General features: G+C 41.0%; 1 protein-coding gene across 1 annotated transcript in view; it reads left to right on the top strand.

The window, feature by feature from the left end:
• dennd6b (DENN/MADD domain containing 6B) overlaps positions 1 to 18,156 on the top strand; it is a 113,872-nt gene that overhangs the window by 17,527 nt on the left and 78,189 nt on the right. Inside the window, exons 3-5 of the mRNA XM_060842549.1 lie at positions 6,504 to 6,546; positions 13,205 to 13,317; positions 14,451 to 14,531. Coding sequence (XP_060698532.1) covers positions 6,504 to 6,546; positions 13,205 to 13,317; positions 14,451 to 14,531 — 237 coding nt within the window. The remainder of the gene's footprint in view (positions 1 to 6,503; positions 6,547 to 13,204; positions 13,318 to 14,450; positions 14,532 to 18,156) is intronic.

Raw genomic sequence — 18,156 nt, 5'->3', positions numbered from 1 at the left:
GCGAGGGGTGCAGGATGCTATTTGGACAATCGATGTCTGCTCAATGGGCTGAATGGCCTGTTTCCACATTCAAGGGGTTCTATGATCCTTGGGTCAGCATGGACAAGATGGGCTGAATGGTCCCCTTCTGTACTACATCATTTCTATAATTTCTTTGACTGGAGTGCTTTATTTATAAAGCCTGGTTATGACCCAGTGAAAGCTTTGGTCCAATTCTGGCCATCCATACTTCAGGAAAGCTGTTCTGGCCTTAGAGAGAGGAGATTTACTAGAATTGTATTTGCAATGAGAGGCTTTAGAGAAACGCGAAATATGCAGATTGACCGGAAAAGATGAAGTGGTGATATGTTTGAAATTTCTAAAATCAAGATTCTGACAGAATAAATCAGAATTTTTCCAGTGGCAGGAGGGTCACTCGCAAGAACACTGATATCAAGTGATCAGTCGAAGAATCAGAGGTGAGATGAGAAATTGTCATGATCTGGAATGATCCCTAGAAGAATGATGAATGGAAACAGATTCAATAATAACTTGCAAAAGAGGTTTGGAAAATGTTTGAGTGTAGAGATTTGTCATCTTGTGAGACAAGAGCAGAGAAGTAGAACAAAATGATTACCTCTTTTTAAAGAGTAGACACAATGGATTGCATGATCTTCCCCGCTATCCCCTTCTTTTGTATTGTGATTCTGCAATTTGGTAGTTCTGAATGGTTAATTCTGAATGGTATTCATAGAAAAAATACATTAAATCTTGTCTGATTTGGTATATTCTCTACTTAATCTATTATTTGCATCATTTTTTCTTTTAAAGTGATTGTTATTGGGAGATGGAAGGTAGGAAAGAGTGCTTTGTAACAAATACTAGAATGCAAGGTGATCCCTGCAAGTGAGTGCATGCTCATAGACCCAGTCAAGTAGAGACAGGCATTTCCCGTTGGGGAAAACAGAGTCATCCACTGCAAGCTCTTCAAGTAGAAATAGATTGGGAGGAGTGTTAGATTCTTTTTGTTTGAGATTCTTATATACTTAATGCAACTGCAACATGCCAACTTCTGTGAAAAACTGAAGTTTTATTAAGCACAGTACAGTACAAACTTTCTGGAGGAACCCTTTAACACATTTTGCGGGGTTTGCGGAGCCATGTCAAAGATCTCTCCCTGAACAAAAGAATCAGTTCTTCCTCTTTACAAAATCTTTACATTGCTGTCAATAATGCCCACAAGACAACTTCCAGCCAATCCCCCACAGTCGCATGCCACTCAAGACACAGTGCAGTGACTGACAGAGCATATCTCAGCACTGAAGAAAGAACTCGAGGACCTTAGGCTCATCCGAGAGAACGAGATCTTTCTGGACAAGACCTTCAGCGAGGTTATTACACTGACCATACCAGAAGAGAGCAGGAGAGAGAAGACGATGAGGAAGGCAGAGAGGAGACAGGTGCAAGGCAGCGCAGGGGAAGTACCTGTTAGGAACAAGTTGAAACTTTTGGAAACAGTAGAGACAGATGTCACTGCCAGTCTGTGAGGCAGACAGGTCTGTCAATCAAACATTGGCATGGAGGCAGAGCCAAGGAGCCAGACGTCGCAGAGTTGTTGTGATAGAGGACTCCATGGTGAGAGGAACTGAATGGGGTTTCTGTGGCAACGGGCGGTATTTAAGGATGGTGTGTTGCCTTCCTGGTGCCAGGATTAAGGACATCGCAAACAGAGTGCAGGAAATTCTCAAGGGCGGAGGTGAAGAGCCAAGAGGTGGTGGTACATGTTAGCACAAATGATGTCGGGAAGAAGAGGAGGTACATACTACAGCAGGACTTTGGAGAACTAGGAAGAAGACTGAAAAGCAGGACGTCCAGAGTGGTTATCTCCGGTTTGCTTCCAGTTCCTCGGGCTGGAGAGACCAGGAACAGGGAGATAATGGACTTGAACGTGTGGCTGGGGAACTGGTGCTGGAAGCAAGGATTTAAATTCTTAGATCACTGGGGTATGTTTTGTGGTAAGCATAAATTACACAAAAGAGACGTTTTGCACCTTAATAGGTTAGGGACCAGCATTCTGGCAGGCAGGTTTGCTACTGCAACACAGCTGCTTTTAAACTAAATGGGTGGGGTTGGGGGGGTGGGGGGAACAAACTGGAAATTGAAGAAGGAAATTGAAGGGAACGTTAGAACAAGGGAAGTCAAGAAAGGCAACCGTATCAATGAAGCAGAAAACTCAAAAAAAGGATCATGCTGTAAAGTTGAGTGAAACAGGGGTTGATAAGAAGGGTGAGGGCAGCAACAAATTAAAAATACAATATGAATGCTCGAAGTAATAGAAATAAGATGGATGAGCTTGAGGCTCTTTTGGAAATTGGCAGCTACGATATTGTGGGGATAACTGAGACGTGGCTTCAAGTGGACAGGGCCTGGGAAATGAATATTCAAGGCTATACGTGCTATTGTAAGGACAGACTGACAGGCAGAGGGGGTGGAGTGGCCCTGTTGGTAAGGGATGATATTCAGTCCCTTGCACGGGCGGACCTAGAATCAGGGGATGTAAAGTCAGTATGGATAGAGCTGAGAAATTCTAAGGGTAGGAAGACCCTCTTGGGAGTTATCTACAGGCCCCCAAACAGTAGTATGGATGTAGGGTGTAGGTTGAATAAGGAGCTGAAATTGGCCTGTCGCAAAGATGTTACTACAGTTGTTATGGGCGATATCAACATGCAGGTAGACTGGGAGAATCAGGATGGTATTGGACCTCAAGAAAGAGACTTTGTGGAGTGCCTCAGAGATGGATTCTTAGAACAGCTGGTGCTGGAGCCTACCAGGGAGAAGACAATTCTGAATCTGGTATTGTGCAATGAACCAGAATTGATCAGGGACCTCAAAGTTAAGGAACCATTAGGAGGTGGTGACCATAATACAATAAGCTTCAATCTGCAAATTGTACCCTCTCCCTTTCAATCGGTAGTGACAATATTTCAGTTGAATAAAGGGAACTATGGAGCTATGAGGGAGGAGCTGGCCAAAATTCAATGGTGCAATACCTTAGCAGGGATGACAGTGGAGGAACAATGGCAGATATTTCTGGGTATAATGCAGAAGATGCAGGATCAGTTCATTCCAAAAAGGAAGGAAGAACTTATGAGGAGACAGGGGTGGCCGTGGCTGATGAGGGAAGTTAAGAAACATATGAAGTCAAAAGAGAAAAAGTATAACATAGCAAAGATGAGTGGGAAAATGGAGGACTGTGAAGCTTTTAAAGAACAACAGAGGATTACTAAGAAGGAAATTCGCAGAGAAAAATATGAGGTACGAAGGTAAACTGGCCAAAAATATAAAGGAGGATAGTAAAAGCTTTTTTAGGTATGTGAAAGGGAAAAAAATTGTTAAGACTAAAATTGGGCCCTTGAAGACAGAAACAGGGGAATATATTACGGGGAACAAAAATGGCAGAAGAGTTGAATTGTACTTCAAATCTGTGTTCACTGGGGAAGACACAAGCAATCTCCCAGAGGCAACAGTGGCTGAAGGATCTGAACTGAAGCAAATTTATATTTGCCAGGAATTGGTGTTGGAGAGACTGTTAGGTCTGAAGGCTGATAAGTTCCCAGGGCCTGATGGTTAGAATCAGCATGGATTTATGAAGGGGAAATCACGCTTGACTAATCTTCTGGAATTTTTTGAAGATGTAACTCGGACGATGGACAAGGGAGATCCAGTGGATGTAGTGTACCTGGACTTTCAGAAAGCCTTTGATAAAGTCTCACATAGGAGGTTAGTGAGCAAAATTAGGGCGCATGGTACGGGGGGGCAAAGTACTGACTTAGATTGAAAGTTGGTTGGCTGACAGGAAACAAAGAGGAGTGATAAACGGCTCCCTTTCGGAATGGCAGGCGGTGACCAGTGGAGTACCGCAGGGATCAGTGCTGGGACTGCAGCTATTTACAATATATATTAATAATATAGAAAATGGTATTAATAGTAACGTTAGCAAATTTGCTGATGATACAAAGCTGAGTGGCAGCGTGAAATGTGAGGAGGATGTTAGGAGATTTACAGGGTGACCTGGACAGGTTAGATGAGTGGTCAGATGGGGGCATGGCAGATGCAGTTTAATGTGGATAAATGTATGGTTATCCACTTTGGTGGCAAGAACAGGAAGGCAGATTACTACGTAAGTGGAGTCAAGTTAGGTAAAGGGGCAGTACAAAGAGATCTGGGTGTTCTTGTACACCAGTCAATGAAGGTAAGCATGCAGGTACAGCAGGTAGTGAAGAAAGCTAATAGCATGCTGGCCTTCATAACAAGAGGAATTGAGTATAGAAGCAAAGAGGTCCTTCTGCAGCTGTACAGGGCCCTGGTGAGACCACATCTGGAATATTGTGTGCAGTTCTGGTCTCCAAATTTGAGGAAAGACATTCTGGCTATTGAGGGAGTACAGCGTAGGTTCACGAGGTCAATTCCTGGAATGGCGGGACTATCTTATGTTGAAAAATTGGAGTGACTGGGCTTGTATACCCTTGAGTTTAGAAGACTGAGAGGAGATCTGATTGAGACTTAAGATTATTAAAGGATTGGACACTCTGGAGGCAGGAAACATGTTTCCATTGATGGGTGAGTACCGAACCAGAGGACACAGCTTAAAAATAAGGGTAGGCCATTTAGGACAGAGATAAGGAGAAACTTCTTCACCCAGAGAGTGGTGGGTGTGTGGAATGCTCTGCCCCAGAAGGCAGTGGAGGCCCAGTCTCTGGATTCGTTTAAGAAAGAGTTGGATAGAGCTCTCAAGGATAGTGGAATCAGGGGTTATGGAGATAAGACAGGAAGCAGATACTGAGTGAAGATGATCAGCCATGATCATAATGAATGGTGGTGCAGGCTCGAAGGGCAGAATGGCCTACTCCTGCACCTAATTGTCTATTGACCTGATCATCTCCAGAAACAATGTAATATAAATCATCCCTTAATGGCCAAATCTGTTGTGAAGTTTTTTTTTAACTGCAGGGAGTAGTCCGAACTCCAACTACAATGTTCTTATTGATTTCTGTATAGGTGATGATAATATAGTTCTTTTAATCTGAACAACTAGGAAATAGCCATGCAAATGGCTCTGAATGGAAAGGAATGGGAATGTAAATTCCTTACATTCTACCTGTAAGATGGAGAATCCCACCCTTGCCTCAGGACATCCAATTTTCTGCAGGTCAGCAGAGCAAATTAACCCTTTAATATCTCAGGAGGCCTTACAAGAAATCATGTTTTATCCATTTAGCTGGACAGCAGCTTATAAAGCTATATGAAAACAAAACACAACGCTGCTGCGTAATAAAGATGCAAGGCATTATGGGCAATATATTATCATGGATAGAGGATTGGTTAACCAGAAGCAAAGAGCGGGGATAAATTAGTGCTATTCTGGTTGGCAATCAGTGACTAATGGTGTGCCTCAGGAATTAGTATTGGAACTGCAATTATTCACAATTTACATAGATTGATCTGCAGGTGCAGTAGATAATTAAGAAGGCAAATGGAATGTTGTCCTTCATTGCTAAAGGGATTGAGTTTAAAAGCAGGGAGGTTATGTTGCAACTGTTCAGGGTGCTGGTGAGGACACACCTGGAGTACTAAATGCAGTTTTGGTCTCCTAACTTGAGAGAGAATGTACCAGCACTGGAGGGGGTGCAGAGGAGGTTCATGAGGCTGATTCCAGATTTGAAGGAGTTGGTTTATGAGGAGAAACTGAGTAGATTGGGATTATATGCATTGGCATTTAGAACAATGAGGGGGGATCTTATAAATTTATGAAGGGAATAGATAAGGTAGAAGTAGAGAGTGGCGAGTGAAACTAGGTCAAGAAGGTATAGCCTCAAAATTAGGGGGAACAGGACAAAATTAGGACTGAATTGAGAAGGAACTTCTTCACCCGGAGGGTTGTGAATCTATGGAATTCCATCCCCAGTAAAGTAGTTGAGGCTTCCTCAGTAAATGTTTTTAAAAACAAGGTAATTTGTTTGCACAGTAAAGGAATTCAGGGTAAGGGTGTGAGGGCAGTAAGTGGAACTGAGGACACGAAATGATCAGCCTTAATCGTATTGAATGGTGGAGCAGGCTCGACGGGCCAGATGGCTGACTCCTCCTAGTTCTTATGTAAAAATATTGCCTTCTTGATAAATGATGATACATGTCAGAATAATTTCTGCCCGATTTAACTAAATGTGGAAGCAATTGATGAATAAATGTTAAATTCTGAATAATGCTTAAAAATGAACTTCAGTTCAATGTTTTTTGGTATATGCTGAACATTCCTTTAATTTTCAGTTGGTAGGAAGCCAGTCTTATTACCTGTTTTGTGATAGTAGGCTTAAAGGTCAATTTGTGCATTCCTTTCTAATCTGTTAAAGCAATGACATTTGCTACTTTAAAGATCTCAAAGTTTAACACTTGATTCAATTTTATCCCAGTCACTTGCACTAACTTCAGATTTGTTTCTTCCTCTCTACTTTTAATTTTGTTTTCAGAAAACCAGCATCTGCTACCTATCCTTTCCAGATTCCTACTCTGGTAAGAAATCTACAGAAGGAAGGCAGACTTTCTCCTTATTGACCTTTTGTAGTAAATTGTTCTCATGTGAATCATTCTATTCCATCCTGAAATATATTTACTTCTGTAGTTTATGCTGTTATTTATTGTGATTTTCATATCAGAAGTATTTGAATTAATGATAGGTTTGGAAGAAAGCAGGAATTTGTATATCAGCACGAGGCAGGTTTAAACCAGGACTGATGAGAATAGCTCTCTCAAACCAAACATATATCATTTCTAGTTTTGACATAAGCATCGATTGTTCATCTATTTATATTGAGAGCATCTACTCTTTAAGGTCTGAAATTTTTTTTAAAAGATTAAAGTTCCGAAAATACTGTAAAATAAAAGAGAAAGGACCCGGGGTTCTGGTAAGAAAGCAATTCACAAATATAAGTTGATTTTGGCTGTATTCTACTGCCTTGGTCACATCTGGGTAGCACTGGAGTTCGTCGATAGACTGACTATGGGTATTGTAGGGCACACTGGTTGAGGTAGATAATTTTATGCTTTAGTGTCTTAGTCTAATTGAACCGATATTAGATTTAAATTGCAATATTAGCAATGCTTGTTCAGATAAAAAGGTTGATATAGGGCCGATTTCCTGCTCCGTGATATTGGGGAAATCCTGTACCACTGGTATTGATCTAATCAAAATAGGCATGTCCAATGTTTGGGAATTTGAGAGAGCAATTCATGTCTGTAACTGAATGGTAGAAACAGAAACAGAAATTGCTGGAAAAACATAGCAGGTCTGGCAGCATTGTCCTGAAAAAGGTTCATGAAACTGAAACATTAACTCTGCTTTCTCTATACAGATGCTACTAGAACCGTGGAGTTTTTCCAGCAATTTCTTCTGTTTTTGTTTCTGATTTTTAGGATCAGCAGTCCTTTTTTTTTAAATGGATAATGGGAAAATAAGGATAGAAATTAAGAGGAACGAAAGACAGGTAGAAAATGTAAGTCCGGTTTTAAGTCAGACACAGAATGATGAACTAGTCTAACGAGCTAGCTTTCAAAATAAGTTGTGGTCGCAATTAGATTGCAATTTGGGGTACTATTATACTATGCAATTAAAATTTACTGAGGTGGTTGTGCATTCCTTTTCCTGGTTTTTGAATTTCGTTAGGCCACCCTTTACTGCAATGTGAGAATTACATCCTCTTCAACTTCCATTCATTGACCTCCCCAAGAAAGAAGAAACAACTTGAACTTAATTTATTACCTACATTATTCTGGATGTTCCAAAGTTTCAGTTAGTTGGCTAATTTACACACAGTAATGTCCCACAAGCAACCAAAGTGTTAAATTAGCAAATAATTATTTATGGTGGTATGTATTGAATGTTGACTTGGACACCAAAAGAATTCTCTGCTATTTAAAAAGCTGCCATGAAGTCAGTTGTCAGCTACTTGAACAGGATGCTGGATTACAATGCCATCCACAAGACAGCACCATTAGCAGTCCAGCACTCCATTGTTACTGCAGTCAGGATGTACTCTGAGGCAGGTAGCATGTACGCATACATGAGATACGCTATACAAAAGATAGCTTTATCCTCCATAGGGAAGGGAGATTGGTCACCAATCATACTGTCGAATGAGGATTATAAAATTTTGTCTAATTGCTAACTGGAGCAGGGCTGCTCTGGGAGTAGTGATTCACCCCGAACAAACCTGTGTTGTAATAGGCAGGAATCTCTGAGAGCTTTGAACTCCTCAGGGATATGATTGCTTATGTGAAGAATGGGGTGGGGTGGACCATCATCAGCTTGGACCAGGAGAAGGCCTTTGACAGGATATCACACACCTGCACGAGGGATGTGCTCTTCAAAATTGGCTTTCGGGAGGGAATCTGCAATTGGCTGCAACTGCTCCACACCAATATTAGGAATGTAGTCTCAATCAATGAGTCGGAATCAGGAGGCTTCCTGATCAGATCTGGAATCGCACAGGGCTCTCTTGCCTGGTTTGTGTAGAGCTTTTCACTGAATAACATCCAAGATGTGAGCATGTGGGAGATGACGTTCCAGGCAGCAAAGGCCTACATGTCAAAGTCTCCCTGTACTTGGAAGATGTCACCGTTTTCTGCTCAGATCCACCTTCGGTATGCAGACTCATGAACATCTGCAATCCGTTCAAACTGGCCTCAGGAGCCAAGGTAAATTTGAGACCATATTCTTTTGAAATTAGGCCCACCAATCTTTTATCCCCTTTACTGTCAGGTCAGGTTCTCTGAAGGTGCCAGGTATGTGGTTCAGAGGGACTACTAAGATGAGGCAGAAACTGGGCAGATCCCTCCAGTGAAGATAAAAACCTGCTCATCAGTGTGAGGTGCACTCCGTTGTTGTATGTGGCGCAGGTCTGGCCTATTCACAGCCAACACCACAGCAGTCACTCGAGCCATCTTCCACTTCATCTGAAGGCTAAAGATGGATTATTCTGGTGGGACACCGTAGACAAATCTCCAGATAAGGGGGAAGAACGTACCTAACGCTACCCTCATCCTGATGGCCACCTTTATATATGGCTGCATCAAGCTGTGCATAGACCCACCACATGCAAATATCAAGTGTCACGATATATTGAAGTTCTATCCATTCCTGATGTTACAAAGGATAGGTCTGGCCTCATTACCACCCAATGCTCCAAGTAGTTGGATCGTTCTGTATCACTTGTCCCTCATGGAAAACTTTGTAAAGGAAAACTTCTTTGACCACAAGTCTATCAGGCAATGGTCAGCACATAGCATCCTTTAGGCCCTGCGAGGAAAGAAGGTGTATCCTGTTGCATAGTTCCCTGAGCAGAATGTCAAAGCTATTTGTCAGAATGCCTCTGCTAGAACTTTCCAACAAGCACCAAAATGTAGTTTGGCTGGTAGTAAAAAGGGCACTACCTGTAAGATTCTTTATGTACAGCTAAACTTTTTTTTTAAACTGCACACTGCCCTCAAAGCAGCTCTGGGGAAAGAAAGACTGTCACACATCTCCTTCTGGAATGTGCCTATGTTAAGAAGATCTGGACAGAGATGCATTGGTTTTTGTCAAGGTTTGTACTGAGCTGCTCCATGACGCAGCACTCTGTTCTTTACGGTCTGATCCCGAGGTTGCTAGCCAAAGTAAACTTCGATGCGCCTGGAAGACACTCCACTCAGTGAAAGACTCTCTTTAGTTTGCCCAAAGCCTGTTAGTCTCCCAGTACAAAGGTTAAAAAAATCACATAACAGGTCATAGTCCAACAGGTTTATTTGGAAGTACTAGCTTTCGGAATACTGGTCCTTCACCAGGCGGTTAGTGGGGCAGGATCATAAGACACAGAATTTATAGCAAAAGGTCACAGTGTCATGCAACTAAAATGATGTTATTGCTGTTAAATCTTACATCTTTTAGAATGGGTTGCAGGTTTTGGTTCATTAATATGTAAATCCCTGAACTTCTTTCAAGTCACGTTTTTGCGATAACTTAAGTTTGTATAAAAAATGACATCTCAGCTCAGACAATGTGTTAAAGGTGTGAGGTTAGAGTCTGTATCCCAGTGTTGAGTCAGACTGGTTCTGTTTCCAAAGTAGAAATTTATAAAATGTTATATGGATTGACCTCTTGCAGGTTGTGTGCTTTTTGAACAAAAATAGAATATATCTGCATATTCAACTCTGCAAATGCAAATTCACCCCATAGATTTATATGAATGTGTGTGTGCATGCTCAGGAGAGTGTGTGAGAATGTGATGGAGTATAAGCCTGTGAAAGGGTGTGTGTGTGTCTGAGAGTGAGCGTGTGTATAGTGTAGTGGGGTCACCTGTAGTGTGACATGAACACAAGGTCCCAGTTGAGGCCATTCTCATGGGTCCTGCACTTGGCTATCAGCCTCTGCTCGGCCATTCTGTGCTGTTGCATATCCCACAGCCCACTTTGGAGGATGGTCACCGAATGTCCCTGACCGCTGAAGTGTTCCCTGACTGGGAAGGAACATCCCTGTCTGGTGATTGTTGTCCATTCATCCATTGTCATAGCATCTGCTTGGTCTCGCCAGTGTACCATGCCTTGGGGCATCCTTGTCTGTAGTGTATGAGATAGACAACATTGGTTGGCTGGGTCACATGAATATCTGCTGTGTACATGATGGATTCTATCCCCATATATAATGATGGTATCCATGTTGAACCCCAGCTTCTGTCAACAGCACTACAGATTTTTTTTTTACAGAAACTCAGCTCCCACAGACTAGTCGAACCAGGAACATTCCTCGTCACAATGGACATTTCGACACTCTACACCAGCATCACTGCAAAAGCCTCAGTACTCAATACCAACAACTGCGAATCTCCGAGCACCATCCTACAACTCTGTTTCATCCTCGACCACAATGTTTTCATCTTTCATAACCAGTTCTTCGTCCAGACACATGGAACAGCTGGGGGTGGGGGGGAAATTTGCAACATTTTCATGCACAAGTTTGAACAAGATTTCTTTACTGCACAGGACCTCTAACTAGCACTTTCCACCAGATATCCTGACAGCATTTTCTTCCTCTGGACCCATGGTGAGGAGTCACTGAAACAACCCTGTGATATCAGAGTTTCATCCCACCATCAGACTTACCATGAGCTACTCTTTAGTATCTGTCTCTTTCTTGGATACTCAAATCTCCATCAAGGATGGGCACCTCAGTACCTCACTCTACCGCATACCCACAGATAACCTCACGATGTTGCACTTCTCTAGCTTCCACCCTGAACATATTAAAACAGCCATCCCCTATGGACAAGTCCAAGTCTTACACGGGGTCTGTTCAGATGAGGAGGAACGTGATGGGCACCTGAAGGTGCTGAAGGACCCCCTCATAAGAACAGGGGACGAAGCTCAACTTATCAATTGCCAGTTCCGTTGTGCCACAGCTAGAAAGTGTAATCTCCTCCTAAGGAGACAGACATGGGCTGTAACCTTTCATTGTTCAGTACCTCCCTGGGGTGGAGAAACTATACCATGTTCTACACAGCCTGCAAGACATTATTAATGAGAATGAGCACCTTGCCATGGATTTTTTCTCTCTGTCTCTGTCTCTGTCTCTGTCTTCCCCCACCCCCCCCCCGACGCGCCCACGCACGCACGCGCGCGCGCACACACACACACACACACACACACACACACACACACACACACACACACACACACACACACACGCGCACACACATCTCCCTATTCCCCCATGCATATGGGGTTAAATTTTATTTGCAAATATATTCTATGTTTGTTCAAAAAGCACACAACCTGCAAGCAGTCAATTCATGTAACGTTTTATAAATTCTTACTTTGGAAATACAACCTGTCTAACTCAACATTTGGCGACAGACAGACTCTAACCTCACACCTTTAATACATTGTCTGAGCTGAGAAGTCACTTTTTTAATATAAAACCTTAAGTCATCTCGAGAACATGACTTGAAAGAAGTTCAGGGATTTACATATTAATGAACCGAAACTGTCACCCTTTTGGGGTGACTTAATAGCAATCTAGGTTTGTTCAATATATCATTTTAATTGCATGACACTATGAACATTTGCCATAAAGTCTGTGTCTTATGACCCTGCCCCACTAGTTACCTGAAAGGAGCAGCGCTTTGAAAGCTAGTACTTCCAAAAAGAACTGTTGGACTATAACCTGGTGTTGTGATTTTTAACTTTGTTCACCTCAGTCCAACACCAGCACCTCCACATCATGGCTTCCAGTAGAAAGAGTTGACCTCAGCCAAGTGTAAATGTGTTGCTGGTCAAAGCACAGCAGGCCAGGCAGCATCTCAGGAATAGAGAATTCGACGTTTCGAGCATAAGCCCTTCATCAGCCAAGTGTAGCAGACTGGCACATTCCGAGGTCCAGGGCTATGTGCTGAGGGACATACGAAAACCTGGGGCAAGTACTGCCAAGGCACGATGGGAAAAGTTTGCCATCTAAGGCCTTTCTGCCAAAGTGCAATGTGGGTCTGTTTAGTTCCCAGTTCTCAGACCTTGTTGTTCCTCACTGTAAATATTTGTAAATAGTGTCCTGCATAAGTAATAAATGCCTTTGGCAAGGATTGTTTTTCTTGACATATGAAGACAATATAATAGGACTGCTTTATGTTACACGTATATATACATAAAGATTTTTGAATGAATGAAGTATATTTTTACAGGCTTGAATTTGCAACCTGCCACCAACTCAAACATATATTTGCTTCTACTGAACTAAAATGATACTAACCACCAATTTGGTCAAAATCCAGTTGAGATGTATCCTGTCTCTGAAAGCGCTGTTTGTCCAAAAGTGTTTCCATGTTTCCTAATATTTTACATTTGAAAACAAAATCAAGAAGTTTGAATCCTTTTTTTGTTGTTGTCTCACCCTATCTCTGCAAATTTGTCAAGCCGTTCTCTCCTGCACCCTTCAGCCCTCTAGCATTGAGGTTTTTTTTTTCATCTCCCAATTCCATTGCTTGACCTTGTAATTGATAGCAAAACCTTCACTCTTCTTTGTGGAACTCCTGGGTTGCTCTTGTAAACTCTGCTTCTATGGTTCAGTGTCCGTTTACTCATTAAGCACTTTGAGGTGTGTTTTATCTTAGACGTATTGTATGAATGCTTTTTTTTGTTATTGCTGTAGGTTGCCTTGGTGATACACAATTCAGTTTTCGAATTCGACAAACAGTGGGGAATAAATTATCCATGAATGGAGATGAAGAGAAATATAATCGCGATGCACCAGTTGTTCTTCAGGTGTGTTTAAGTCAAGCTGACACAAATCTAATATTTTACTCATCTGTTTATCAACTACTAAGCACTTCAAATCTATCAGCTATTAAAATACATGTTAAAACATGTACTGAAACAGTTCAGAATTATCTTGCACTATTGCGGAGAAATGCTATACATTTTGCAGTATGTGAAACCCAGAACCATATATTATTCCTCTTACTGCAAATATAACTTTGAAGCTACTTGTTACATCAAGCTGTTGTTAAATATCATTATTATAAATTGTACCCATTTCTCCTGTGTTCTTTCCACCCGTCTCCACAAACGTGAGTGAAATATAAGACAATGAACTGTGAATGTTGGAAATCTGAAATGAAAACAAATTGCTGGAGAAACTCAGCAGGTCTGTCAGCATCTGTGGAGGGAAAGCAAAGTTAGTGTTTCAAGTCCAGTGATATCAACACAAAGGCACCTTGTTCTTTCCACTTGCACAATTCTAATCTGCTTGTGCTCTGTGCACATTATTTCATTTTCTCATGTATAATTATCCAATTGTCTTATTCATTTCTTTTAACTTTTCTCCTTCCCATTTGTGTTTTGTAACCTATTCAAACACTGCAATTATGTTTCACACCTGGAACTGTATATTCATCTGAATCTGGCCCTTTGTTCTGCTGTAGGTGGCTATTCTCTTTGGCCCCACGCTCTTTAGAATTCCTTCCCTGTTACACTCTCGCCTCGTTTAAACGACCTTCTGACTGAACTTCTAATCACCACTTATTACTTCTTTCAACTTTGTATTCATTTGTGATGAATGTTGTTTGAAGTGCTTCAAGATGTAAATCTACATAAAAGGTATATAAATGGACATTTTTGTGGTAGGAGGTTCAATGATTTATTAATGCTCTGTTCCCATTAGGGAGCAAATAATGTGATGATAGCACTAAGAGACAGGAATGTTATAAACAGTATAATAATTGATAAATAAGATCTCCTAAGAGATTAGCATTATTATAAATTAGTAAATCACCTGTTTTGAAGTTTAATGAGTCCTAGTTTGCTGAAAGAAGTGAACATGGGTGGTTGAACCACATCCTTCTATTCTAACTCTCTGGTCTGTTATATATGTAAACACAATGACATTTTTGTTTTAGCGGGATCGAGCACATTATTATGGATTTGTGTACTTCCGGCAAGTCAAAGATTGTACAGTTAAACGAGGATATTTTCAAAAGGTAAGTTCTCTTGCTTACTGTATTATTTGCACATGGATTAGAGTCACCAATTTGATCAAAATCATTGTTTGAAACATTAGCCTGCCTTATATACAGGTGATTAAGGGAAGAACTTGAATGCAATGCAATTTATTAGACTGCAATTTATCTTTGTTGTCAGATTAGATGCCTTATTGACTAGCAGTAAGTTATTTCTTTTTAATTTAATTATGATGCCTTAACAAACTGAGAGCATACATTCAACCTTTTTAAGTGTTTCTAACGTAGGAATTGTTTGTCTTATAATGGATTCTGCACAACTTAGCCTAATTTTTTCTCCTTGGTAATGTATAATTCTTTGCAAAAAGGGAGCATTATCAATTGTAAAAGTTATCAGTGGCAAGATTTGCTATGGACCGAAGGGTCTGTTTCCATGCAGGACAACTCTTGACTCTAGTGTCAATGCTGCTGCGCTTCAAGGACAGCTGTAGACTGTCTTCAAAGAATTTTCTTGGTCTTCACTGGGACATCGGCCATTTGAGAATCGAAAATAAGAGCATCTGGTGGGTGAGATAATTGTCAGCCCTCTGGACACATTGTCCTGTCTTTCAAAGTTGAATTTTGTAATTTGCATGAAGGCTTGTGAAAGTCGCTTCAAGAAAGACAATGATCCTCTCATTGAATCTGGGGAGCATGATAAAGGCAGCCACAATACACAATCCAGGTCTTGCTGCAGTACTGCATTGTGCTGATGTAAACTGCTCTGTAAATTCAGAGTTTTGTTTATTTGGAAGCTTTTTGTAAAATATTTGCTGTCAATGTCACACTTTGTGGAAGGCTGAGCTGGTACAGCTGCTACTGTTGGATCTCTTCCTCAATAGTGGCTTTCTGATAACATGGCGGTCAAGGTATGGGAAGGGTTAACACATACTAGAGTCTCTCCTTCAACATGTGAGCAGGTATATTTGACTGACACAGCGAACTGATGAGTTTGATTTTGGCAGCTTTTAAGGCCAGGTCAACTTTACGTGTGTGCAGCTTTGAAAACTGAAAGTTGTTGGTAATTTACATGCGGCGTGGCAACAACAATGTCATTGTCTGCAAACAGTAAATTGTGCATGTCTGTAGTAATCGGCTTAGTTTCAAGCAATTGAAATTGAAGAGTTTTCCATCTTGGCAGTGATTAATGTTGACACTTGAAACCAATTGATATTTGTCCTGATTAGTGACTATCAAGTAGATTCAAACTAGTATTGGGGCAATTAAGCAATCTTGCTGGATACTGGTTCAGATTTTGATGTCAGTTCATGTCTCCCACTCAACTGTTGCAATCATGTGAAGCAGTTACAGGATTGTGATGTCTGACATTTTTTTGGACATTGAGATGTTAGTGAGTTTTGAGAAGATTTGTAGCTCGGGTTGAGGTTTTGGATGTAGGTTTGCTCACTGAGCTGGAAGGTTCATTTCCAGACATTTCGTCACCCTACTAGGTAACATCTTCAGTGGGCCTCAGATGAAGCACGGCTGAAAATTCCTGTTTTCTGTTTATATGTTTGATATTATTTGGTGATGTCATTTCCTGTGGTGAAGTCACTCCCCCTTTTCTCAGGGTGTGGTAGATGGGGTCTAACTCGATGTGTTTGTTGTTAGAGTTCCGGTTGGAATGCCATGCTTCTAGGAATTCTCATGCATGTCTTTGTTTGGCTTGTCCTAGGATGGATGGATTGTCCTAGTCGAAGTGGTGTCCTTCCTCATCTGTATGTAAGGATACTAATGAGAGAGAATCATGTCTTTTTGTAGCTAGTTGGTGTTCATGTATCCTGGTGGCTAGTTTTCAGTCTGTTTGTCCAATGTAGTGTTTGTTACAGTCCTTGCACAGTACTTTGTAAGTGACATTGAGATGTTTAAAGGAACAATCCATAGAACCAACAGCAAAAAAAAACTGTTCTAAGGAAGGGTCATTCAACCTGAAACGTTAACTGTGATTTCTCTCCACAGATGCTACTAGACCTGCTGAGCTTTTCCAGCAGCTTGTCTTTTTGTTTCTGATTTACAGCATCCGCAGCTCTCTCAGTTTTTAATCCATCGAGCCACACCATTTAATGAGTCAAATCCTTTGGTAAAGTCGATTAATACAATGAAGAATTACCAGTGTTTTCAACAATTTTCTTGGATTTTTGTGGTGCTGAAGATCCTTTGGAAGTCATCTTTAGAAGAATTTTCACTGACTGACTGACTGACTGATTTAACTCCCTTCTTGAGGCCTGTCTCAATATAGTAGTTGGAAGTTCTTTTTTTTTCTCTCTCACATCTGTGTAAAAGTCTTAATGTGAGCGAAAGCTTTGAATACTTCAGTTGGAAGATGAGGGAATCTAGGAATTGTTTTTCATCCTTGCTTATTGCAGCCTTTCTATGTGGTGGCGGTCATCCACTGATTATGCTGCAAAGTACTGGATGATAGCGAAGAGTGTCAGTTGCCACATTAGATTCATGATTGAAGAGCTGTTGAAAATGTTCTTTCCAACATTGACGAATGTCACTGTCGTTCTTCACAAACACCATCCTGAGAGTGAGGGGGAATATTTTTTAACTATTTCTGTAGATGGATATGGTAACTTCAAAGAATATTTTTGAATCTCTTGGGCTTTCTCTTCTAATTGCATGTTTTTTCTCTTTCAAACTTGTCATTGAGTGTCAGCTTTGAACAGATGTAATGCTTCACCTTTTAAATGTGTGAACTTAGTTTTTTCTGCAGGGCAATGAAGGCTTCTTGTTTGTGTCATCCGAAGTCATGTGTTTTTGAATTGGTTCTGGTGATAGCAATGCTCATACTTTACAGTCTGGGTACAGGAGTGCTGTATAGCTGAATTTATTTAACCCAGTGGATTAGAGTAGGATTTTTCCAAATTGATCATAAATTGCATTTGCAATTTCTTATGTCAGCTAGTTGTTTCAGGGTTGTAACATAACTTTTCTCTTGTGAGCACAATGATATTTTGATGCTAGATGTTCTTTCGGTAGGCATCAGTTCCCTCCGTAGACCTAGTAATATACACGTCACTGAGATCTTTGACCTGAACAATGGGGTAATCCAGGAAGTGCCAATGCTTTGATCCGGAAGGCCTCCAACTGATTTTGCAGAAGGGCATGTTTGATATAATGATGTCAAGTACAGCATATATTCTTAGCAGGAGGACATAATTTGTATTTGGCTTTTCTCATCCTGTTTCTCCCAGTGGATCTTTGTCTGGCAATCCCCACCCCTCTTACTACTGTGGGTGAGCTTACCAGAAGGAAGGAGATCTTAATGCATTACTGAAAGATCATTGGAGAGAACAAGGCTCTTCCACCACATTAAGGTGATGGCCAATAGAGGGAATCCATGAGAGGGTGGGACATGGGGAGAGGCAAAGAAGTTTTGGAGGAGTAAAATGGGGATTGAGAATTTGTTCCTCTGCATCTTGATCTGTTCTTTATTATGCTTTTATTTCAGTCCTTTGTCTTGACCACAGCTTTTGAAACCTTTATGTTCTTTTATGTTTCCTTGTTTTTTTTAATGATCTTTGCTTGTTATATGATTTAAAATGTCCTGTAACAGCAAGTTCATTGATCTCAGTCAGTATAGCATAGAGAAAGGCCCTCCGGC

The sequence above is a fragment of the Hemiscyllium ocellatum genome, chromosome 23 (assembly GCF_020745735.1).
Source record: "Hemiscyllium ocellatum isolate sHemOce1 chromosome 23, sHemOce1.pat.X.cur, whole genome shotgun sequence".
Classification (NCBI taxonomy): Eukaryota; Metazoa; Chordata; class Chondrichthyes; order Orectolobiformes; family Hemiscylliidae; genus Hemiscyllium; species Hemiscyllium ocellatum.
This window is presented reverse-complemented; position numbering and strand designations above follow the sequence as displayed.